At 50.0% G+C, this 25,867-nt stretch overlaps 1 protein-coding gene across 2 annotated transcripts; it reads right to left on the bottom strand.

Annotated features, from left to right (window-relative positions):
- Positions 1 to 573: 573 nt before the first annotated feature.
- NUP155 (nucleoporin 155) lies at positions 574 to 25,593 on the bottom strand. 2 transcript variants are annotated; one of them, XM_075267617.1, is made up of 35 exons: positions 25,348 to 25,593; positions 22,984 to 23,121; positions 22,714 to 22,810; positions 22,556 to 22,626; positions 22,374 to 22,466; positions 21,945 to 22,105; positions 20,688 to 20,793; positions 20,442 to 20,515; positions 20,248 to 20,339; positions 19,291 to 19,388; positions 17,612 to 17,764; positions 17,424 to 17,524; positions 15,686 to 15,856; positions 15,498 to 15,608; positions 15,089 to 15,183; positions 14,538 to 14,626; positions 13,532 to 13,594; positions 13,305 to 13,455; positions 13,159 to 13,225; positions 11,750 to 11,865; positions 10,642 to 10,745; positions 10,392 to 10,525; positions 9,948 to 10,139; positions 9,714 to 9,852; positions 8,786 to 8,921; positions 7,765 to 7,918; positions 5,544 to 5,648; positions 5,120 to 5,274; positions 4,291 to 4,417; positions 3,616 to 3,729; positions 3,228 to 3,348; positions 2,811 to 2,921; positions 1,519 to 1,655; positions 1,325 to 1,431; positions 574 to 898 (listed from the first exon to the last, which is right to left on the bottom strand). In XM_075267617.1, the coding sequence occupies exons 1-35, from the start codon at positions 25,490 to 25,492 to the stop codon at positions 754 to 756; spliced, it is 4,173 nt and encodes a 1,390-aa protein (XP_075123718.1). In that variant the 5' UTR covers positions 25,493 to 25,593; the 3' UTR covers positions 574 to 753. The 2 variants fall into 2 exon arrangements, with proteins under 2 accessions (XP_075123718.1, XP_075123725.1); XM_075267624.1 differs by having other exon boundaries at positions 15,089 to 15,180.
- Positions 25,594 to 25,867: the final 274 nt, after the last annotated feature.

The following is a 25,867-nucleotide window of genomic DNA, read 5'->3' as shown; positions in this document are numbered from 1 at the left end:
AAGGCGACGCTAGCTGGTTGTCAATTGCAGGACATATAATGGATGCCATAGCACCAAGTCTTCTTCAGCTAACTGTCTGGAAATGGTCTGAGCAGAGACAGAATGTGCAATGAGAGCGCCCCCTGTGTCTAGATGGTGGACAAAAACTGTGGGAGATGCTTGTGCTGAGTCATCTAGAGTTTGTTCACGTCTTTACCGTCCTACATGTCAGGCAATTCAATGAAACAACCATTCTGCTCCTCTCAGTCCAATGATCCCCCCCCCCAAAGTCAACTTGGCAAAATGTCTTTGAGTGCGTCGTTGAACCAGGTCTAGCAGTCAAGAGGTACGCTACCCAAAAGTAGCCTCAGAGAGCCTTTTAAGGGGCACTTTCACACCCTCTAGTGGCAGGAACCCGTCTAATCAGTCAACACCTGTAATCCTTTACATACCTGGAGCAATATCACATCAACAATTGCGCTACAGTCCGTCAGATTCGCAATGAGAGCTTTCCCTGAGAAATCGGGCTACGAATGAATCAAATTTTATAAGCAGAATCAGGATTTATCCCCCCCCATAGACAGATAGGCTCGCTGCATCCTGTATTAAACCCATTGGTTTTATTTACATAACTTATATCTGATTGCAAAGTCAAGAATACAAAATCTGCGTCCGCCTCCGATCCCTTCCAAGTCCTTGTTGGTGTCCACCATGGTTGGCTCAGTCCAAGGTCGTACAAAATAACCAGTTAAAAAAATGAATTCATCGCGAGGACTAGTTAAAACCTAATCTTTCTATTTTGGCTTGTAACGACTTGAAGTTTCCTACGGCCGTCTGTACCGCCAGCGTAGGCTCCATCGAATGGAGCTCGACTAGGTAGAGGGAGATGGCGTCCAGACACATCACGTTAAAGAGCCGCCTAGGAGGAAGACAGACGAAAGTTAGATCAGATACATCATAAGATAGGGGTTTGGGGGTTAATAATCGATAGCCTATCTTTAGGATAGGTCCAACATCAAGGACTCTCACGGATCAGCTCTTCAAGGTGGCTGCAGTGTTCAGTACTAAGCACAGCGCTGTAACGCGTATAGTGGTTGTATCTGGCATTGCAGCTCACCCCATTTACTTGAATGGGATAGAGTTGACAACAAGCCTTGTAACGTCACCGAATTGGAAAGCGTTTCAAACAGCTGATTTTTGGGGTCCTGCAGATCTTCAACTGACCGGTCTTAAGGGAAAACCCCTTTAAAAGGGACAGTAAACCCCAAAATGCATGACATCCAGCAAGCTCCTGAAATGAACGGTCTTGCAGAAATAAGTTTAGGGCCAAGCCCTAAGCTCTCACCTTTCATGCCTCTGGACTCTATTGGGGTCCTGGGCGTATCCAGACAGCAGTACGTGTATACACTCCAGCAGGTGCAAAGGTTTCTTCACTCTAGCCCAAAATGGATCCTGCAAATTAAGTTTTATTATTACACGACGCATACAGACAGATAGGGGTTTGCATAAGGTGTTGGGGGTGATCTACAAGACTCTTACCCGTTCTTTAAACAGGTGATCATATACTTCAAGCAGCTTTGGAACAGACACATCGATCTCTTGCATGGTCTGTGATACAAAGCCGACGTCCCAGTTCAGGTTGCAGACGTGTCTTTCTAGGTGCTTCACTAAAAATTCTAGAAGCAAAGAAAGGATATAATCTGTGCCTAGAAGAATAGTCAATACAAGTGTCCCCTCGCTACATAAATCCACTGCAATTCAAGGTCCGTCAACAGCAGCCTTGGTGGATTTAGCCCTGCAGTGTGAGGTCTACTTCATGGTGGGTTAGCCTGGCCAGGTCCAAGCATCTGTAGCTTTGGTCCATGTGCTACCCATTATTACGGTTCCACAATAACATATGGACCCATAAGTCCTGACATTATGATTGGCTGATATCACAATTTCAACCCACCCTTTGGCTCGACTACTACTTTCTTTGAGCGGCCCCTCAATGTTTTTGAAATGGTCTTTATTAGAACGGGCCCCACGGCGGTTTCGGATTCAGTTTGGACTCTGCCCTGGTTTGAAGGTCTAGTGGACTTCCAAATACAGTTTGCCCATGTGCTGCTAATGCACAGCATTAGCAGCACATGGGCAAACTGTATTTGGAAGTTTAGACTGTGATCCTTTAATGGGGGCAGGGACAAATGGGAGAAATGAAAATATGTACAGTGCTGTGGATCATACTTTGTGTAAGGTCGCAACACATGAATTGCATTTATTTCAATGTGTGCTAACCAAGTGCTCAGACCAGTGACAGCCGACTGCAGCGTATAGAAGTACAGATCCACATGGGAGCCATAAAGCCAAGCTGCAAAATATGGAACAGGCCCTATCCCTGTACGCTTTTGCAGTTTGATCCTTCTATTCTATTGGTGGCGTCATGGAAAGCATGGTTTCCATTAACCCCGCACACAACTATGGCCCTATGGATAAAGTCCAAGGGTGAATCCACAGGTAGATTTGTTGCAGAAATTCTGGGAACTGAAATTCAGTTCTATACATCAGAATGCAGATGTTTCTGCAACAAGCACATGCGTGAATGGGACAGTCAATGTCTATGTGTGCAGCAGCAAGCAGGGCAAACTTCTTACACTATAAGATGCTATCCTGTCACATGGGGACATGTGATGTAGACACCCGTTGCGTGCACTGTGAGGTTTCGGCACACACCATATATTAATCCTCCTGAGCCCTTCTGTCTACTAATGAGCGATTCTCCATAAATGAGCTCCCACAGGATCTACATGGCGGATCGTGAGAGGACACGAAAATTAATAGGTCTGTCTTACCAAGTGGGAAGTAGCGCGGCGTGCTGGCGTAGACCTTGCCAAGCGAAGTCAGCTTCAGATTTAATACTTGCATCCGCTCGGCCGGGTTCATTCCTAGGCTGTCATTTAATTCTGAGGACACAATTGACACACATTATAAATCTAAGTACACATGTCTAAGAGATCCCGAAAATCCCCTCTTATGCTGACTGTCCTGGTTCCCACTTACACCCCTGGCTTTACTGGAAATTGTAGTATAACATGGCGTTCATTCAGATCATGTGACACGGAAAGGTGTCCGCCATCGCTGGGCCTACTCTTACAGAGCCGTTACTCTTGATGCCGCACAGTGGAATATAGGATATCCATATTCCCTGATCGGACGCATTGACTTTATTAGTGAAAACCCCTTTACTATAGAAAGATGACAGCATATACCTCTCTCTATAATTTCTTCCCACAGGCTCTGCACCAAGATGGGGTCAGAATGGCCGGCACAGTGAATGATGGCTAGTTTGCACTCCGAGAGCTTGAATGGGTCCGCGAATTCTCCATATAGCTGAAAACAAGAAATGGTATACGGATTATATCTGCAGCAATGGGGAGGAAATATTAAAGGGGTTATCCGGTTTCTTTGGCTTACATTTCAGGAGCCGCACAAACTGTAGGTCCCATACACAGACTCCAATGTCCCAAAACCCAACATTAGTTTGCAGCGCGGCTCCTGGAGAGTAGGCAATATCGGAAGCCATGCTGGCCTGGGGGGGGGGGGGGATCTAATATCCAATAACAGAAACCAGATAACACCCCGTGCACGGCAACCTACCCGTGTAGCATCCATTAACTGCGAGTCCAGCAGCGCCACAGCGTTCTGTGTGGATGGGTGGTTGGCGTATCTTCTGATTAACGTTCCCTGGATCTGGAGCTGGATTCGGGCCACCTATGGATAAACAGAGGAAGCGGTTAGACATATTGTATATGGGGAACGTTAAGGCTACTATGTAAAAACAAATCGTACAAATAGGAGGTGAGAAGATGATGATATAGGGGTTCCTGCACCATCCCTCGATCCCAATCCACCGAGCACACTGGTGACTGTGACGAGAATTACTAACATGGAGAAATGTTCCTTCATCCCCGGGGGTGACGGGAGACTGTATTCTGTCTGCTCTCACTTGTAGCCCCCCTATACACTGCAGATTCGCCCCCAAATCCGTTGATGTCTGGGCCTACACAGAGCAGGACACTCATTTCAGCCTACCTCCTATATATACAATGGCAGGATCAGGAGGGAATCTGACACAGATTCCAAAACTTTTCATGTTGCACCCAAAATTCTGCACCTAGAACAACATATTTGGAGAGCAGAGATTCTGGACTTTGGGATCCTAACAAGATCTCACAATTTTTCTAACTTTCATATCTTTGCTATTGATAAAATAAAACTCTTGAATCCAGAGGCATCACTATCTTATCTTATCTTATCACACAAACATCTTACCTCCATTTTCTCTTCAAGTTCGTGTAAGAATTCTCCGTCAGACAGCGTGGACACGCCGGTGGAGCTTTTGGCACTTAGGATGGCTATGGATAAATACTCGATCCTCTGCTTCAGTGAGATATCCGTGCTGGAGGGAGACGAACGAAACACTAATCAGGAGACGTTCTCTCATCTGTCGGCAGACAGACAACCAAAACACCCCCTCCCCTTCCCCAGCACCCAAAAACTCCGACCATTTTAATTTTGGAAATTTTCCAGTAGCTGCTGCATTTCCCCCCCTCTGCTTATACGCGAGTCAATAAGATTTCTCAGTTTTTTGTGGTAAAATTAGGGGCCTCGGCTTATATTCGGGTTGGCTTATACTCGAGTATATAAGAAGTGAATGAAGAATAGAGAAATGTAAACCCCATGATTATGTGGTGCAACCTTTGTCCTTAGGAGGACGTCACGATCCGGCCCCAACAGATATAGCCCTGATCTCATCTTCATCAAGTCTGTCTGGGATGACATGAAGAGACAGACGGATTGTAGAGAGCAGAAGATCTGGGCTTAGTTCTCCAAGATGGCGGCGGGAATAACCTCCCTGCCGAGTTCTGCCAAAATCTGTCTGCAAGTACCGAGAAGAACTGATGGAAGGTAAAGGGCAAAGGTCACACCAAATATTGATGGGATTTTTATAAAAATAAACTAAATAACCCTTCTATTAATTAAAGTATTCTTAATGAGCAGGATTTTTTCCCATGCCTGCCTAAAACTTTTGACTACCACTGTACAATTCTTTCTATCTATCTATCTATCTATCTATCTATGTATCACAGAGCGCCCCCACCTGTCCATGTCGGCCAGTTCGGCCACCACTCTGGCAGCACTGCTGAAGTTCCTGTTCTTCTCGTAGTATCTCCACAACAAGTCCATGCTCCGCACCTTGTTCTGATCAATCTTAGACATCCGCACAAGGTGAGGCTCCAGGTACGGAGAGTTAAGCTGCGGATATAACAGATTGGAAGAAGTTCTATTAGGAACAATGTGCATTCAATACGTCCCGGGCTAGATCAGCCGGCACTTTGTGTGACAAACCAGGGGTGACTGTCCTGATATGCAGTAGGAAGAAAAAGAACAGCGTCTTGGATTCAGATTCTTCAAGTCTTTATTCGCACGTGTATATACCCCCCCCCCCTTCCCATGCAGCAGCCGTATACAAGCCCCTCTGCTATGTACACAGAGACCAGTAGTCCGCCACTATATCCGCTCACCTCTAGCAGCTTGTCGGTCAGATCCGCTTGTATGAGCCAGTTGAATAATGCGATATTGAAGAGTTCATCTGAGGAGCGCTGCGCCAACTTCAGCATCTGCTCAAACTACAAAGGAAACAAGAAATGAAAATGACATCTATATGTAATAAAGTGCAACCACCACTAGAGGACGCAAACACAGAATCTGCAATACCCATACAGGGAGTGAGTCAAGACCTCCGCCTGCCATTAAAGGGGCCTCCCGAGATTATGGTATCGACCTAATCTTTAGGATATCAGATAAGTGGGGGTCTGAGACCCTGCACACCCACTTATCAGAGGTATCCGGGGTGGAGTGTTTTATATCTAGTGCATCATAGATCCAGTAGGTGGCGCTGCCTCGGCTCGGAGTGTTAGTTGTGCCGTCTTGACCCAGAGACTAACTATACCTCCCCTATATGTAACCTTAACCTCTCTGGTTTGATGTGGATACAGCAGATGGAGCCTCATACCAGTAGTCACAGAAGGCAGCGCCATCTACCGGACCCACGGCATACCAGGCAGCACCATCTACCAGACCCACGGCATACCAGGCAGCACCATCTACCAGACCCACGGCATACCAGGCAGCACCATCTACCAGACCCACGGCATACCAGGCAGCACCATCTACCAGACCCACGGCATACCAGGCAGCACCATCTACCAGACCCACGGCATACCAGGCAGCACAATCTACTGGACACACGGCATACCAGGCGGCACCATCTACTGGACCCACGGCATACCAGGCAGCACCATCTACTGGACCCACGGCATACCAGGCAGCACCATCTACTGGACCCACGGCATACCAGGCAGCACCATCTACCAGACCCACGGCATACCAGGCAGCACCATCTACTGGACCCACGGCATACCAGGCGGCACCATCTACTGGACCCACGGCATACCAGGCGGCACCATCTACTGGACCCACGGCATACCAGGCAGCACCATCTACTGGACCCACGGCATACCAGGCAGCACCATCTACTGGACCCACGGCATACCAGGCGGCACCATCTACTGGACCCACGGCATACCAGGCGGCACCATCTACTGGACCCACGGCATACCAGGCAGCACCATCTACTGGACCCACGGCATACCAGGCAGCACCATCTACCAGACCCACGGCATACCAGGCAGCACCATCTACTGGACCCACGGCATACCAGGCAGCACCATCTACTGGACCCACGGCATACCAGGCAGCACCATCTACTGGACCCACGGCATACCAGGCAGCACCATCTACCAGACCCACGGCATACCAGGCAGCACCATCTACTGGACCCACGGCATACCAGGCGGCACCATCTACTGGACCCACGGCATACCAGGCGGCACCATCTACTGGACCCACGGCATACCAGGCAGCACCATCTACTGGACCCACGGCATACCAGGCAGCACCATCTACTGGACCCACGGCATACCAGGCGGCACCATCTACTGGACCCACGGTATACCAGGCAGCACCATCTACTGGACCCACGGCATACCAGGCAGCACCATCTACTGGACCCACGGCATACCAGGCAGCACCATCTACTGGACCCACGGCATACCAGGCAGCACCATCTACTGGACCCACGGCATACCAGGCGGCACCATCTACTGGACCCACGGTATACCAGGCAGCACCATCTACTGGACCCACGGCATACCAGGCAGCACCATCTACTGGACCCACGGCATACCAGGCAGCACCATCTACTGGACCCACGGCATACCAGGCAGCACCATCTACTGGAACGATGGTATACCAGGCAGCACCATCTACTGGACCCACGTTATATCAGGCAGCACCATCTACTGGACCCACGGTATACCAGGCAGCACCATCTACTGGACCCACGGTATACCAGGCAGAACCATCTACTGGACCCACGGCATACCAGGCAGAACCATCTACTGGACCCACGGCATACCAGGCAGCACCATCTACTGGACCCACGGCATACCAGGCAGCACCCTCTACTGGACCCACGGCATACCAGGCAGCACCCTCTACTGGACCCACAGCATACCAGGCAGCACCTATTGTTGTACTAGTGGTGCTTGGGTGAATGTTGCTACTGCTTTACAGACCATGGGACATGTTGATCAGTCACAGGGCTTGTCTGCAGCTCAGTCCCATTTAATGGGACTATACAATGTACTGCAATGTGCGTACAATAAGAAACCATTGACTTACATGAAGTCCAGCCTCTTCGTTACTAAGCATGTTGGGGTCGGAGGACAAGACGGGAGGCCCCGGCTTCTTGGGCACGCTCGGTGACTGAGGGGCGGCTTTGCTCTGGTTGACCAGCTCTTGCAGGGTATCTGTGATGCACTTGTAGCAGTTTAACCTGTAAGAACAAAAAAAAAGGTAGAATACTCCATAGCTTGGGTTCAATCAAGCTTTATAGCCCCCAAATGGAGTGTCCATACCAATGGGCTCAGTCATCAGTATGTGATCTGTCAGGGTCCGACACCCAGACCCCGCACAAATTATCTAGCAGTATCCAGAGGAGCTGCAGTTCCAGGGGCCACCACTACACTGTACGGAGCTCTGTACACTGTGCACAAATTCCGGTCTGTACAGTGTTGCAGCCGCCTGGACCTGCAGCCCCACTCCCATTCACTTGAATAGGTCAAGGCTGCTTCAGCCTGTATACCTAGCACTATATCTTCATGATCAGGATGGGGTCTGGGTGTCAGACCCTGACCGATCCGATACTGATAACCTATATATCCTTAGGATAAGGCATCAATATTATATCGGTGGGGATACGAGGCTTAAAACCCTCACGGGTCATCTGTTTGAAGACGCGCCAATTTTTACAAATGCTGGGTCCTCATTACTGCTACCCAAGCACAGCGCCGTATATTGTATAGTGGCTATGCTCGGTACTGCAGCTCAATCCCATTCACCGGAATGAGACTGAGCTTCAAACAGGCCAAGTGACAAATGTTATGTGAGTAGTATGTGAAGCAGAAGTGGTGTTCATTGGAGAGCCACTGCAGCCTCAAATTAGCTGCTTGGGGGTCCCAAGGCGTAAGGCCCCCCCACTGATCAGATATTGATGACCCATCAATATCTAAATCCTGCAAAACACCTGTAACACTTGGCAGACTCTAGTGCACTCTCCTTGAGTAAAGACCATAATGTTCGGACTTGGGGTCAGGGTTTCTGGTCCGTGCAGATATATTTTTTGGCGCTGTAAGTGACGTACCTCTCCTGAAACGCCTGTAAGCCGGCAGCGTCCTCTTCTGGCTCACCATTCTTGTGAAAGTGCAAGCCCAGCCCTTTCGGATCCTTCTTCTCGGCAGCCGTCAGGCACAGCTCTACCACGCCCTCATAGAAGCGCACTGGGGAAGGAGCAAGAGATCGAAGAGAGTGACCATAAACCATTGCCTTAGTGTCTCAAATAGTCTTATAGACGGTTCGTCCATCCTTAGGATATTAACCCCGTACGCGTTTGTCAGTGATTGATATATTTGTCCTGGTGCTTGGATGGCGGATTTTGGTCCCGATTCTGACGTGGGAAGCCGTGTCAGAATACGGCTGCCGTGACTTCCGACAGTTGCGGTACTCATGTCCAGCATAGGCCCAAATGAATGAGTGTGAAGAAAGGGCAGCTCGCTACTTCTTGCCATGAGCGGTAACATGCCGCTCACGGGAAAAAAGAGCGCTAGTGGTCTACATAGACCTCTACTGTGAGGGGACGGATTATGATGCGAATTCCGCGCCAAAATCCGTCCCCGTGTGAACAGGGCCTAAATAGATTAGACTGAGGAAAGGGTTCCCTAGGCCATTCCCTCAGCCACCAGTAATTGTGGGCTACCAAAGGGCCACCATGACAGCTGCAGGCCTTGGTCTGTCATGTACAGAGGTCCATTAGGCTCAGACAGAGGCTACCGGTGGGTCAGGGTAATCCTGACATGTAGAATACACTGCAATGAGTATTACACAAGCAAGGGGCAGAGGGTGCATGTACCAAACATGGGGGAGCACTGCTCTGGGTTAATATAAGAACCGCACAGGAAACCATATGAGCCTGGGCATGGACAGACATGCTATAGAGATATTCAGGATGCTAAATTTACAATACAGATCTAAAAACAAGACAAATAGACTCAGAAAACCGGTGAAGCCGATACCTTGTCTGTACTGGCCGCAGACATTGGCCAAGTCCACCTGCTGACTGATCTTCTGGTATTCCCGCAGAGACTCTCGCAGCATTAACTCTTTATCCGATTTGCTCTGGGCCTGGCGGGATCGCTGCAAAAGCTCATTGGCCTACAGCAGAACAAAGATGGCGCCATCAATAAACGGTGTCAAAATAATCATCTCCAAAAATACTGACTTGGCCGGTTGAACCCATGAAGCGTTACCTTGGAGCATATGGCATCATCTGGGCTGTAGAAGAGCGGGCACACTTCCTGCAGGCGAGAACTGATCCCGTCTACTGACGCATTGTCATGGATATAATGGTTGATCAGCGAGCCCACCAGCGCTCCGGTCAGCTCCTTGTCCCGGGTCACTAAATCCTTAAAGGTGGTTATTTTCAGCTGCTCCTGCAGCTCCTGGGGGTGCAAGACAAAGGCGACACAGGCATGAATACAGGACAACAGATAACGGCTCTCAGGCCACCATGTTGTACAGGTATTATAGCACTATTCCACCCCACCTGACAATTGGGCAAGGCGCATAGCCTACCAGCTGATCAGCAGAGGTCCTGGGTGCAAGACCCCTGCTGGTTCTTTCATGGATGACCTCCCCAACGGATAGGTCAAAGCTGTAGAGTCGGAAAGCCCCTTTAAGAAAGCATAACGTACCTTCTGAAGATCGGACACGATGTGGTGAAGCTGGTGCTCACAGAGCAGTTTCCACAGGGCTAAGGCTTGACATGTCTTCCTGACCAAGATGTGGATCCCGTGTAAAGACGTCTTCTCAATGAGCTGGGCCTCAGCTGGAGAACAGAAACAAGATCTGACGTTACGATGATAGGTGGTATCACATATAGGGTCGCACCATACAGACCTGGCCAGAATCCTAAAGTAATGGCCGCTTATAGATGAGACTTACAGTGGTATTTCCTCTGCAGTTCTTGCTGGACTTGCTGAGAACTTCCCATGTCATGTCGGCCGATGCCGCCCAAGCGCTGCTGAATATTCACGGGGGTCCCAAAACTGAAAAAGGTATAAAGTTATTGGACACAGGAGAAAATGAAAGGTTTGTAATATACAAGTGTTATATTGCAACTCGCTGCAGATTTAGAATCACTATGTGAGTAAGTATGTAAGTATCCAGACACCCCAAAAACATCCGTTTTTCCTATTAGGTGCATTGTGCTGCCACCTACTGCCAGGTACTCCATATCAGCGACCTCAGTAGACATTAGACATCGTGAGAGAGCACAGGCCTACATTGATGTATTAAACACCTTCTTGCTTCCCACTGTTGAAGAGCAATTCGGGGATGGCGATTACATCTTACAACACGATGGAGCCCCTGTACATACTGCACGGCCTGTGGCGGAGGGGTTACACCACAATAACATCTCTGGAATGGACTGGCCTGCACACAGTCCTGACTTGAATCCTATAGAACACCTTTGGGATGTTTTGGAACACCGACTTGGTGCCAGGCCTCACCGACCTACATCGATACCTCTCCTCCGTGAAGAATGGGCCGCCATTCCCCAAGAAACCTTCCAGCACCTGATTGAACGTCTGCCTGCAAGAGCGGAAGCGTCATCAAGGCTAAGGGTGGGCCAACACCATATTGTATCCAGCATTACCGAACTTGTAAGTCATTTTCAGCCAGGTGTCCGGATACTTTTGATCACATAGTGTAGATTCTGCCCCAAAATCAGGAGACAGATTACACTCTGAGTTTAGACTCTCAATGGGGGGCAGAAGACGGAGCAGGACGCTGAAAAATGAACTTCCCGCTCAATCTTGCCGGCTAATCCATCAGCAGAGTCCGTCGCTTGAGACATATCGCCTTGGAAAGCCATGGTGGAAGATGAAGAGGAATAGGAGGAGGAGGTCTGCCTCTTTACTTTCCGCCGTGTGAACATATGCCTATAGTTTAGAATCTGCACCATAAACCCCACCATGAGAGTTCTGCCCATACACTAGTATTCCAGGGCTAATTTTCACGACGGACTTCTCATAGCTTTACATCTTACCTCGGATTGCCTAAGGAACCGGAACCGAACTGAGAGTTTCTGTCCATGAAGTCCAGTAACCCTTTCAGCTCCTGTAGAACGGACTGCAGGATGTGGGGGGAGATGCTGCTGTCAATCTGAAAGGCAAGATAGTTAGTTTTCTTGTCTTAATGCTATAATAGTCCGTGTTCAGCATTACGCATGTAACGGGCTGCGGCTGTTAACACCTTAGATGCCACGGTCAGGGACAACCACAGCATCAAGAGTGACGATTGTCTGCTATGACCGCTGGGAGCCCATTGACATAGATTAACCCACTGGAATCAGTTTGTCCATGTGTTGTTTTTGTAGCATCCATCAATAACACATGAATGGAGCCTTAGGGAGCCTGCAATTGGAGTACACACTCCGCTCATTCTGAACGTAAAACTCGTTCAGAATGAGCGGCGTTGATTTCTATGGGTGCCGGCATACGCGTGCTCCCCATTGAAATCAATGGGAGGCTTTTTTACCTATTGCTTTCAATGTGATATGCGCGTATACCGGCACCCATTCAAATCAATGGGATCTGGTATTTACACGCTCATTCTGAACGAGTTTTACGTTATGTGCAGGCTCCCTGAGTGTTATTTTTAAGGACTATGATCTCTGGACTGTCTGTACAATACACTACAAACACTTCTATCAGTTTACCAGCCCCTATCACGGCGGCCATCTAAATACACAGACGCTGTAGTCGGCAGTATAATACAACCAGGACCGGACATGTATTCCTGGATGTTCATCGGATATGTATTCCCTTAAAGTGACATATAGTTACATCACATGTTGCCAAAGGGTTAAAGGGGTTATCCAGTTTCTAATATTGATGACGTACCCTAGGATAGGTCGTCACTATTACCTCTGTATGGATCTAACAGCAGAGACCCCCCACAGATCAGCTATTTGGGGATAGTACAGCACCCGGTCATGTTTACGCTGCTCACTGTATGATTTTTAGTGGTGGGTTTTGGTACTGCAGCACTGACATTTTGAAGAATATGTAAACAGTACCAGAAGGCGCGCAGCTGATCGGTGGAGGCCTCAGCAGTCAGACCCTCACAGATCTAATACGGATGACTTATCCTAAGGATAGACCACCAATATTAGAAACTGGTTAACCCCTTTAAATAAGACTTCTACACAAAGAGACGCAGGATAAATAGAAGGGAATCTGCCAGGTTGATGAGACACTAAACCACTCACGGGTCAGAGATTGGTCCAATAAGACTCCTCTCCGGGTAAGTATAAAGGTTTGAGCCACTAAATCCCTGATCGATAAGGAGCTGTGGGTGGTTTAGGGTCCCAAATTGACCTGACCTTTAACCCTTGAGTCACTACCAGTTTGCAAGGATGGAATCACCGATGCAGATTGGGAGTATAAACCTTACCGCTGTGACGTCTCGGTTTTCAATCTTGAAGTTTCTTTCCACGATCATGCTTCCGTCCCAGATATTGCTGGAAAACAAAGGCGCGGCGTGTAAGGACGGATTCGTTACTCAATAACGCCGAGCTCTTTAATCATTATTAGTCTCACTTGATAATGCGGGTGAAATAGATGCAGATGCCATTGTGCTTCCCGGAGAAGATAATCTCGGAGCCTGGCAAACCGGGTAGAGACGCGGCGGACTGGTGGGTAGGAGTGGCAGCGGAGTACATCGGGGTGGAGACGCTGGGTGGATAGGCGCCTGGAATAAGGGTAGGAGATTATACGGGTGCCTATGGCAGAATTCAGCGATCATACAGACGTGTAGAAGTACATACCTTGAGCTGGGGTAGCCAGGAAGCTGGGCATGGCTACAGGACTGCTAATGGGCAGGGGCGACCCTGAATAATGAAAGGGCAAGAAATAAGCACATACGTTATATGAGGAAATGGAGGACAGCTCACGTCCCAGAAACCCACGTAGGCAATACCACAGAAGAAAGGAGATTTAACCCGTCACCCCCAGTAGGGCACGACATCACTCTCTGATGGGCCGGGGCCCCATGAATGAAAAGGCCCCAGTGCTAGATAACATGCGCCCTAGAGGTTAAAACTGAATCCTTTAAAGGGATCCTATCATTGGATACCCTTTTTGTCTCCCTACCACGTAGAAATAGCCTTAAGAAAAGGCTATTCTTCTCCTACCTTTAGAAGTCTTCTCCGCGCCGCCGTTCCGTAGAAATTCTGGTCCCCAGTGCTCAGGGTGTCCCCAATGAAGCAAGAGAAATCTCCATCTTCTTCTGGAACGACCACTCCTTGTGTCTTCTTCCGTCCTGGTTTTCAATCTTCTAGGCCTCGGGCAGAGCCGACTGCGTGTGCCCGGACCACAAGAAAATGGCCGCTCACAGGGTAAGCTGTGTAACCGTCCATTTTCTTGTGGCCGCTTACACACTAAGCTGGGGTAAGTGGCCATTTTCTTGTGGCCCGGGTCAGCTCTGCTCGAGGCCTAGAAGATTGAAACCCAGGACGGAAGAAGACACAGGGAGGGGGCATTCCAGAAGAAGATGGAGAGTTCTCTCGCAGCATTGGGGCCCGCCCCCGATGCTGCGAGAGAACTCATTTGCATACCGAAGAAAACCCGGATTTATACTGAACGGAGGCGCGGAGAAGACATCTAAAGGTGGGAGAAGAATAGGCTATTCCTACGTGTGATCGAGAAAAAAAAATGTGATTTTAATGGTAGAATCCCTTTAATACCCACAAAAGTAGATAAAGTAATCTGAGGGCGCATTTAAGAATATGAAAAGGTTTCCGACTTTAGTACGCCGAGACGATTTATTCTTACCAACAGGCAAAGGTGAACCGAAAAGTGCTCCGGCATTAGCAGGGGCCGGCAGTGACTGCTGAATCCTCATCTGAGCTTCCCCTCCGTATCTGTAATTATAGGATTGGATCGTTAAAGGGGATGTCCATTATCTGAATGTAATTGGAAATGACAACCTATCTATAGGATAGGTCATCGGTATCAGATCGTTCAGGGCCAGACCTACGGACCCCATGCTGATCAGCTGCATGAAGCCGCGTACTAGGAATAGGGCCGGAGTCAAGTTAATGCGAGCAGGGCTGCGGTTCCAGGCACCACCATTACAGTGTATACAGCTTCTGGTCCGTATACTGTACTGGTGGCACCTAAATCCGCAGCCCTGCTGTTAGTCACTACCTTTGGGCGTACACCCATCATACGAAACTATATAATGGACCCTGACCAATCTTATACTGAGGACCTATCCTGTGGAATCGGTCATCAATATCAGTTATGTTCAGGTCCTGGACATCTCCTTTAATCCATATTAACTCAACCATCTATAGGGGTTAACAGAAGAAACCTCGTAATACCTGAAGAACGCCCGTGTGGCCCAGACACAGATCTCCCGGTCAGACGCCGCGTAAGAACAAGCCAGTATTAAACAGGTGGCACAGGCCTGGTCCTGCTTAAGAGAGAAGCAAAAAGTTACGTAAAACTCTAAAAACACTCGCCATACTAGAAGACGTATACGTAGGCAAATGGTATGTTTTCCAAGATTATCAATGGATGACCTATGCTAAGGATCAGCATGGGGAACACTGATGAGATAAGTGCTGTGGTCTCTTCATTACTTATCAGGCACAGCGCCGTCACTGTACAGTGGCTGTGCCTGGTATTGCAGTTCAGCCGCGTTCACTTGAATGAAACCAAAACACGAACAGGCTACGTAACCAATGAAGTGTATGGAGAGATTGGAGGGAATAGATGTTAGCCAAGTACCTGGTGTAGCTTGAAGAAACGCTCAATATCTTCTCCTTCTCCTCCAGCACTGCTGACCAGAAGATGTCGCAGCTGATCTACAGGCCTGAGCTTGTGGAAGATGTGACTTCCCTGTAACACAGAAGCGAATTCTCAGCCATGAGCAGTTTATTTCACCAATATGCTGTGATACCCGAACCGCTACAGACCTTAGCAGAGAGCAGCACAAACTTCCTGGGGGGCACAATGTGTTGTCGGGTCATCACCGGAGGGTCAGTCACCGGGATAAAGTCCTTGTTCAATGGCGTCACGACCTTCTCAACCTTCACATCATCTATAGAGGCGAGAGTCCAAGAGTGACCATCGATGGCTACAGTCACCTGCAAACAGAAGGGCGGTTATTAGATGGGACATAGTAGAAAATTTCATGATATTTGGTCTGTTAACTCTTTAGCAACCAAACCTATTGTGGCATAAACGATCCTAGGTATTTTTTTCCATTATTTCTCTACATAGGGTTTGTTTTTTTTCGGGAGGAGTTCTATTTTTTCAATGGAACCATTCTGGGTAAATATAACTCATTACCCTGAATGCAATGCTGTGGTCAGGGAATGAGCAGAACAATTTGGCCCGGATATTTATCACGATTATTGAGACAGGGCAGAACTGATTGTTCCTGATCATGAGGCCGTTGCCGCTGTTTGCCAGTCTCACGGATGGAGAAGATATGGCAGAGAGGCCCGACTCACTTGGCTTCCCCAACATGAAAGGGACCTATCTGCTTACCATGGACACTTAGGGTAAAGAACAAAAAAGGAGAAACACCGAGCACCAATGACAGTGTAGTAAGTTTGACCGTGAAAAAGTAATAAAGACCAAAAAATGGCCTCTTACCTTCTCACGTTATATGGTGTCACAATAACAAAATCATCCAAAATGGGACCGTAATGGCAGCAACTGACTCCCCTCTTGTGGACCAAGGTACACAACAGAAATAGAAATAAGACGTCCCTCAGGGTTTTGGCCCAGATAGGCGTGGAGGTATGGGGATAAGTGCGCACAAAACCAGTAGTCAGCTCAGAGGTCTTCCAAAGCTTTAATTATAGTGAGCGGCCCTTCCTCAGGTGCATAAACAACTTGGCTGGCAGCCGTCAGAAGTTAAAACTCGCACGGATTTTAACTTCTGACGGCTGCCAGCCAAGTTGTTTATGCACCTGAGGAAGGGCGACTAGCCCGAAACGCGTTGTGCTTGTTCACTATAATTAAAGCTTTGGAAGACCTCTGAGCTGACTACTGGTTTTGTGCACACTTATCCCCATACCTCCACGCCTATCTGGGCCAAAACCCTGAGGGACGTCTTATTTCTACTTAGGGTAAAGTTCACACGCCGGATCCGCCTCAAAATCCTGACCAAAAAGACAGCTCCCATTGAAATTAATGGGAGCCGGTCAGGTCTTTTTTTCCGGGAGCGGTTTGTTCCGGCTCCTGGAAAAAGAAGCGGCGAGTTCATTCAGGTGGATTCAGCTCGCGACATCCGCCTGAAGACACTCCCTCCTCCCGACTAGGCCCATTCCGGAGCGGGGTGCACTAAACCGGTATCCAGTCACGGCTACCCGTATTTTGGTTTCAGGTTCCAGACCAAAAAACCCCATGTGGACTTACCCTTAGGGCTCATGCACATGAACGCTTGCACGGTCGGGGTGCTATCACCCTGAGCCATTATATTCTATGGCCGCATAGAAACCAATCAGATCCCTGGCACCTCTACCAATCAGCTGTTTGAAGAATCCACGAATGGGTCACATGGTAAAACAGCAGCTCAGTCCTATTCAAGTGAATGGGGTTAAGCTGCAATGCTAAGAACAGCCCCTAGGATATATACGGTGCCGTGTCTGGTATTCAGGTATACAGGTCCATCTTTTATCAAGTGTTATAAGAAGATTTTACCTGCATCTCCATCAGCGGCCTCTGAAATGGAAAGGAGTCGTGGTTGATGCACCATAAGATGTCATGATCTTCGTTTTCTGAAGCGGCCATAAGCAAAACACCTAGAAAATGGTGGCACGAAGAAAATGAGTTCACAATTGACACGATAAAAATGGAGAACAAATGTCCCAGAACTCTCATTCGCTCACCATAGTTGTAAAGGGCTTTGTGAACTTTTGACGGCTTTTCTATTGTGGAGGAGGCAGAAAATCCCGGAGGTAAGCGGACGTGCACCAAAGACAACATGCAGGGGCGAGCGGCGGGCTGCTTAAATGGCAGCGTACTGAAATAGAGGCGGACGCCTGGAAGACAAGGGCTGACATTAATAATAATCAGAGCTGCAGATCACAGCACTTCAGATGCTGGAGGTGACAATTATTGCCCCAATATAAGCATATTGAGAGCATATGGACCTACCTGTAGACCCCCAGAGCATATGGACCTACCTGTAGACCCCCAGAGCATATGGACCTACCTGTAGACCCCCAGAGCATATGGACCTACCTGTAGACCCCCAGAGCATATGGACCTACCTGTAGACCCCAGAGCATATGGACCTACCTGTAGACCCCCAGAGCATATGGACCTACCTGTAGACCCCCAGAGCATATGGACCTACCTGTAGACCCCCAGAGCATATGGACCTACCTGTAGACCCCCAGAGCATATGGACCTACCTCTAGACCCCCAGAGCATATGGACCTACCTCTAGTCCCCCAGAGCATATGGACCTACCTGTAGACCCCCAGAGCATATGGACCTACCTGTAGACCCCCAGAGCATATGGACCTACCTGTAGACCCCCAGAGCATATGGACCTACCTGTAGACCCCCAGAGCATATGGACCTACCTGTAGACCCCCAGAGCATATGGACCTACCTGTAGACCGCCAGAGCATATGGACCTACCTCTAGACCCCCAGAGCATATGGACCTACCTCTAGACCCCCAGAGCATATGGACCTACCTCTAGACCCCCAGAGCATATAGACCTACCTGTAGACCCCCAGAGCATATGGACCTACCTCTAGACCCCCAGAGCATATGGACCTACCTCTAGACCCCCAGAGCATATGGACCTACCTGTAGACCCCCAGAGCATATGGACCTACCTGTAGACCCCCAGAGCATATGGACCTACCTGTAGACCCCCAGAGCATATGGACCTACCTGTAGACCCCCAGAGCATATGGACCTACCTCTAGACCCCCAGAGCATGTGGACCTACCTCTAGACCCCCAGAGCATATGGACCTACCTCTAGACCCCCAGAGCATATGGACCTACCTGTAGACCCCCAGAGCATATGGACCTACCTGTAGACCCCCAGAGCATATGGACCTACCTGTAGACCCCCACACCTACAGGGAAGACAGGACATGCCCTGAGCCTCCTAGTGAGATGGCCAACACTTTCAGGCTGAGACTGAATATAGAGGTTCCTCACAAGTCTGTGGCTCTTTCCATTCCAAGTCATGTTATCTGTGGGTATCCGACACTGGAGACCCCGATAGATCAGCTGTTTAAAAGAGGCATCCACCTGCAATGCTCACCCAAACCTGCCGCCTATTCAACTAGCTGATCTGTACAGGCCCCCCCCCCCCCCCCCAGAGATCACACAATAATGACCTATCCTAAGGAAAGGTCATCAATATGCAAAAGTCCCAAAAGGCGGGACTTTAAGGAAGCACAGACGCGTCTTTATTCTCTGGCCCTTCCCTACACAACCCCTTTATTTCTATGATCCTGGACAACCCCTTTAATGACTCTATGTTATTAAAAAACGAATGAAAGGCTATTCTTTTATAACATACGGACCGCACAACTCACCTGCATGAGTGATGGCGAGGAGGTGACAGTTCACAGATTCCGATTTCTCAATCACGGCAATCTGAACAATGGGTTTGAAGACGGAGCGATCTATAGTCCTGGCGACATCATAAATCAAGAGAAGAATATTAAAGACAAGACACGCAGGTCAGTAGGAGAGTTCAGCTGTATATAGTGCTGGCCACTTTATTAGAGACCCTGGCCCTTGCACAATTGGCGCCCTCCTGTAAGGACATTAGACATAGGACCCTGCAGCGAGACGTAAAATCAAGTGACATGTTTTCCGTGAATCAGTTTCAGAATCCACATTGGATGGGAGAAGCCAGGGATCGGTGTCAGGATTTATACGCTGCCATCTTGTGGCGTCTTCTAGTTCTGCGCTGTGGACGGTATACTAAGAACTGACATGCTGCAGGTCTGAAGTCCAAGGTGCTACTAGATGGCGGCAACTAATACGAAAACCGTTCAATAGATAAATTTGGCGCCTAGATTTTTTTTTTTATACTTCGTGGCCAAGTTCAACCTTAAGACCTGGGGGGGGGGGGTTTGTCAGCCCCATATCAATTTTTCATACCTATTCGTATGTGATCTATGGGGGGAATCTGACACCCAGACCCTGCACAGATCAACTAGCTATAGCAATGGATGTGAAGCACATGCAAGCTGCTCCCATTCAAGTCATAGTAGGGGTGCAGCCCTGCCCGCTCCAGAGGAATTGCCTGCATGCGTTCCCATTCACTGCTATAGCTTCCAGTGCCGAAACAGCTGATCTGTGTGGGGTTCAGGTGTCGGACTATTCCTGTGGATAGGTTATCAGTATGAAAAATCTATTTGGTTTTGGGCAACCCCTTTAAATGGGACTGTCCATATAGATAGGATGGAAGGGGGTGACAGCGCACCTACAATGGGGTTGTCAATAATAATCAAAAATCCCCGCCTAGCCGATCTTCTCCTTACCTGGCAATATTCCCCGCAGCGGAGACAATGGAGTTCTGGGACACGGAGGCCACTCTGCTCATTCCGTTACCATCCTGCCCCAAGTCATACACCTGCAAATGCAAAGCAACAATACGTCTAAACAACACAGCCCCATATCAGTAATAAGTGAGCACAAGCCTCCGTGTGCAGCAGGAGACATCTGCAGAGATTACCTGGAGGACGCCTTTCTCCGAACGGGTGTAGAGGATGTTCCTAGAATTATCCACAGCAATCTGTACTATGGGGTCTGCCGGGCAAAAAAGAAAGAAAATAGCACAACTTAGTCATATATAGCGAATAGCAAAATGGCGCAGGAGCAGTGAACCTCCTCAAGCACAGACTATATACGCTGTATCCTGTGAGGCGTGTGCAGTCCCGATTTCCTAAATAGGGGTTGTGAACTTAGAACATGGACATACCGTCCTCTGAGAATGAAAACTGAAGCACGGACGGGACCAGGAAGGACAGGGAGCTCTTGGAGTGGTTGATTTTCCGACATCTTGGACTGAACCATCCAGCTTCAGCCTGATAAAGACACAAATACATCTCGGTGATTGGTACGTCCCATACTGTAACCTACCAAATCCCAGGCGTCACATCGCACACAGACCCAAGGACTTTCCTGCAAACACTCGTTCTTACAGATACTTCCACAGGGTATACGCACAGTCCCTGGCAAGTGACATCACATAGTCCTAGATGTCGCTCACTCCATTCAATTCTATGGGAGTTACTGAATGAACTGATGTGCGGCTAATTCTACATCCTACCATGTGACCCCTTAAAGGGATTCTACCACTAAACCCCCATTTTTTGTGTGGATAAGACGTTGGAATAGTCTTTAGAAAGTCTATTCGTCTCTTACCTTTAGATGTGATCTCCGCCGCGCCGTTCCTTAGAAATACCATTTTTTACTGGTATGCAAATTAGTTCTCTGGCAGCGATGGGGGCGGGCCCCAGCGCTTAAAATGCAATGGGGGCGTCCCCACTGCTGCTCGAGAACACGATCCTGCGACGCCTCTATCTTATGCTGGATCCTCCCCTTCTCTGTCGTCACCTCCGACGTCTGCGCAGTTGGCTCTGCCAGTGAAACAATAGTAGAGCCGACTGCGCATGCGCGCAATTGCGGCCTCGGAACTATGGTCGCCGGCCGGCATGCGCAATCGGCTCTACTAATGTCTCACTGGCAGAGCCAACTGTGCAGGCGTCGGAGGTGCCGCCGAAGAAAGACAACAGAGAAGGGGAGGATCTAGCCGAAGATAGAGGTGTCACTGGAGTGTGTTCTCGAGCAGCAGTGGGGACGCCCCCATTGCATTTCCAGCACTGTGGCCCGCCCCCATTGCTGCGAGAGAACTAATTTGCATACCGGTCAAAACCGGTATTTCTAAGGAACGGCGCGGCGGAGATCACATCTAAAGGTAAGACACGAATAGACTTTCTAAAGACTATTCCGACGTCTTATCCACAAAAAAAGGGTTTTAATGGTAGAATCTCTTTAAACTAGAGGAGCGCAGGTCACATGACAGGAAGTCCGCGCACACAGCCGTACACAGTGCCAGGTATGTGATCGGATCTCATTCGTACCGATATAGAGAAGACAGAGGAACGGGGCCATTGTAAGGTGACACACCGTACAGTCCTGGGGAGAAGAAATGAAAAACAGAAAAAAAACTTACTTGGTACGCCACTTCATACAAACAGCCATCTTTGCCGGACAGGAAGATGCGGCCATTGTTTGTGGAGGTTATGGTTATCAGGTAGGTATTGTCTGTAGAGATGGAGTACAAGGGGTCCGGGAGGAGCTGCATGCCCGCAGACAGGCTGTCATTGGGGTTTCCTAGTGGCAGACAAAGGAAAAGTTAACCAAATATGATTAAAGGGGTTGTTTAGGGTCATAACTGATCATTGGGGTGCTGACACCTGGCTCCCACCATGATCAGCCACGTCTCATACACAAGCTCCACTCCCTGACGTGGCCCTGTGCAGCTGATCGGTCAGGTATTTATGACCCATCCTGACCCCGACAACCCCTTTAATAAAGGGAACAATCTGTATAGGGTGATAGACACCCCGAGTTATTACAACATCACCCGAGCGTGACTGACCTGTCTGCAGATTGGTGAAGCTTACGCCTAAGATGACAACGTCTACAGGAGTCGCCAGAACCAGCAAATAGCGAATGTGGGGCTGGAAAATACCTATAAGAGACGGAAACACAATGGCGGGAGTGACGAGGGATCCGCCGGGAGACCGGACATCACAAGGACCCCCGGCTCTGCGCACTCACCTTCCTTAGGCTTCACGAGTCCCACAGACAGGATCGTCTCACTGAGCCCATCGAAATAAGCCACGTCCCCTCTAAGGAAGAAAATCATTGGGGGGCGTCAGATCCTTCAAATCAGACTAGACACAGTGCGCTTGTTACGTCTCGTGTTCTGTACGTACCCCTCCTCGTAATTCCACATGAAAATGTCGCTGTCGATGGTCAGCCACGCCCGGCTGATCTCCGGGAATACGCCCATCATACAATTGCACTGCATACCTATAGGCTTCATGTAAGGAGCATACAATCTAATGGGAAGGTGGGGGGCCGTCTGGCAGCACAATGTGGTCTCGGAAACCCACTCCCATAATATGTATATAATAATATGTGTAGAAGGTAGAAGCCCCCCTTACAAACATTTAGCTATTTAGGCCATTTATATATTAGGATACGTCCAAACTGTTCCACCAGCTCCGGGGGCAGCGGCACTCTGCGGATGGCACTGAGCTCAGGAAGGCTGGGGATGCTGATCAGGCTAGGCCCCTGCAGGGGGTAATCCATCTCAGACATCCCGGACACTGTAGGACTATCTGCAATAGAAAACAGGTCAAAGCGCTGACTATATAGAAGAATGGAGCAGGAAACAAGTGACCGCAGGAGGTCTGGACTAAGAACATGGACGAGAATCCAAGGAAAGAGAAGAAATCCCAGGACTCATTCTGCAGATATTCGGCGTCTCCCATCTCTTCCTGCCGCCCCTCCTGTCCACCCCTTTTATTGCAACACTTTCTTCTTCCATCAGTCTCTCCACTGACTCTCCCACCGCAACCACTACTTGTCACCAAGCTCTCTCCTGTTCCACCTCTACTCTGATTACTTTCTCCCGTCACCCCCGCCTCTCCTCCAGTCTCTCTCCCGTCACCCCCGCCTCTCCTCCAGTCTCTCTCCCGTCACCCCCGCCTCTCCTCCAGTCTCTCTCCCGTCACCCCTGCCTCTCCTCCGGTCCCTCTCCCGTCACCCCCGCCTCTCCTCCGGTCCCTCTCCCGTCACCCCCGCCTCTCCTCCGGTCCCTCTCCCGTCACCCCCGCCTCTCCTCCGGTCTCTCTCCCGTCACCCCCGCCTCTCCTCCGGTCTCTCTCCCGTCACCCCCGCCTCTCCTCCGGTCCCTCTCCCGTCACCCCCCGCCTCTCCTCCGGTCCCTCTCCCGTCACCCCCGCCTCTACTCCGATCCCTCTCCCGTCACCCCCGCCTCTCCTCCGGTCTCTCTCCCGTCACCCCCGCCTCTCCTCCGGTCTCTCTCCCGTCACCCCCGCCTCTCCTCCGGTCTCTCTCCCGTCACCCCCGCCTCTCCTCCGGTCCCTCTCCCGTCACCCCCGCCTCTCCTCCGGTCCCTCTCCCGTCACCCCCGCCTCTCCTCCGGTCCCTCTCCCGTCACCCCCGCCTCTCCTCCGGTCCCTCTCCCGACACCCCCGCCTCTCCTCCGGTCCTCTCCCGTCACCCCCGCCTCTCCTCCGGTCCCTCTCCTGTCACCCCCGCCTCTCCTCCGGTCCCTCTCCCGACACAACCGCCTCTCCTCCCATCTCTCTACCCTCACCCCCCCCCCCCAATCAGCTGCGTCCTCCTCACTACTACGTCCATTTTCATGTCACTTCTTTGCCTTCTGTCACTCTCCAATCATCCCCTCCTTTCAGACCTGCCTCCTTCTCACCCCATACACACATTTTCCTGTCACCATATCCCCCGCTGATGTCCTACTATGCCGATTTTCCAGTCATCCCCTCTTCTTCCCTCCTGTTTCTTGTTGATCCCTACTCTGTCTCCTCCTTCACACTACGCCCTTTCTGCAGATCCCTACTCTGCCCTCTTCCTCACTACTACTATTCCCCTGTCATCCTGATTCCTAATTTGCCCTCCTCATCCTCACTATGCCCATTCTGCTGATCCCTACTCTGCCTTTCTCCTCCTTATGCACATTCTACTGATCCCTACTCTTCCCCCCTCCTCTCCACTACGCCCATTTTGCTGATCCCTACTCTGCCCTCCTCCTCCCTACTACGCCCATTTTGCTGATCCCTTCTCTGCCCTCCTCCTCCCTACTACGCCCATTCTGCTGATCCCTACTCTGCCCTCCTCCTCCCCACTACGCCCATTGTGCTGATCCCCATTATGCCCTCCCCCCCCTACTACGCCCATTTTGCTGATCCCTTCTCTGCCCTCCTCCTCCCTACTACGCCCATTCTGCTGATCCCTACTCTGCCCTCCTCCTCCCCACTACGCCCATTGTGCTGATCCCCATTATGCCCTCCTCCTCCCCCCCACTACGCCCATTGTGCTGATCCCTATTATGCCCTCCTCCCCCCACTACGCCCATTGTGCTGATCCCTACTCTGCCCTCCTCCTCCCTACTACGCCCACTGTGCTGATCTCTACTCTGCCCTCCTCCTCCCCATTCCGCTGATCCCTACTCTGCCCTCCTCCTCATAATTCCGCTGATGCCTACTCTGCCCTACTCCTCCTCCCACTACGCCCATTCTGTTGATCACTACTCTGCCCTCCTCCTCCCCATTCTGCTGATCCTTACTCTGCCCTCCTCCCCCCCACTACGCCCATTGTGTTGATCCATACTCTTCCCTCCTCCTCTCACTACGCCCATTGTGCTGATCCATACTCTTCCCTCCTCCTCTCACTACGCCCATTGTGCTGATCCATACTCTTCCCTCCTCCTCTCACTACGCCCATTGTGCTGATCCATACTCTTCCCTCCTCCTCTCACTACGCCCATTGTGCTGATCCCTACTCTTCCCCTTGTCTCTTACTTGGAGCCGGGACATTGAGGAAGTCAGACAGGTCGGGGTAGGCTCTTTCCTCCTGCAGATAGCGGTCTATGACTCTGCCGGCTCCTTCTATGACTTCCTGCATGGCGGCAGCGGCTGCCGGGGCCCCCGGAGCTGCACTCGGCATTCTGCAGCGGCTCGATCCTTCTGTACTAACAATCCGAGTAGCTCCGACTCTAGCGCGCGGCTCCCAGCGCAGAGGACGAGGGTCGGTTCAAAACAACATGCGACCCGCGCAAACCGTGCGACGAAAGCACGCTGAGGGGATGACGTCATGACACCGCGCCCGGCTGTCAAGCTATTGGGTAGTACAGGAGCGCTGGGCACGTGCTGATGGCGTCACGTCTCCTAGGAGACAGTTTTTGCCTACAGGCCGCCATATTGGATGTTGGCAAGTTCTGAATTTCTTCCAATAAAAAGCTCCTCTGGATATTATCAGTGCTGTTATGATAGGTGACGGCCAGATAGCCGTGAGGGAGAAATCTGGATTATTTTCATGCGA

The sequence above is a fragment of the Leptodactylus fuscus genome, chromosome 1 (genome assembly GCF_031893055.1).
Source record: "Leptodactylus fuscus isolate aLepFus1 chromosome 1, aLepFus1.hap2, whole genome shotgun sequence".
Lineage (NCBI taxonomy): Eukaryota > Metazoa > Chordata > Amphibia > Anura > Leptodactylidae > Leptodactylus > Leptodactylus fuscus.
This window is presented reverse-complemented; position numbering and strand designations above follow the sequence as displayed.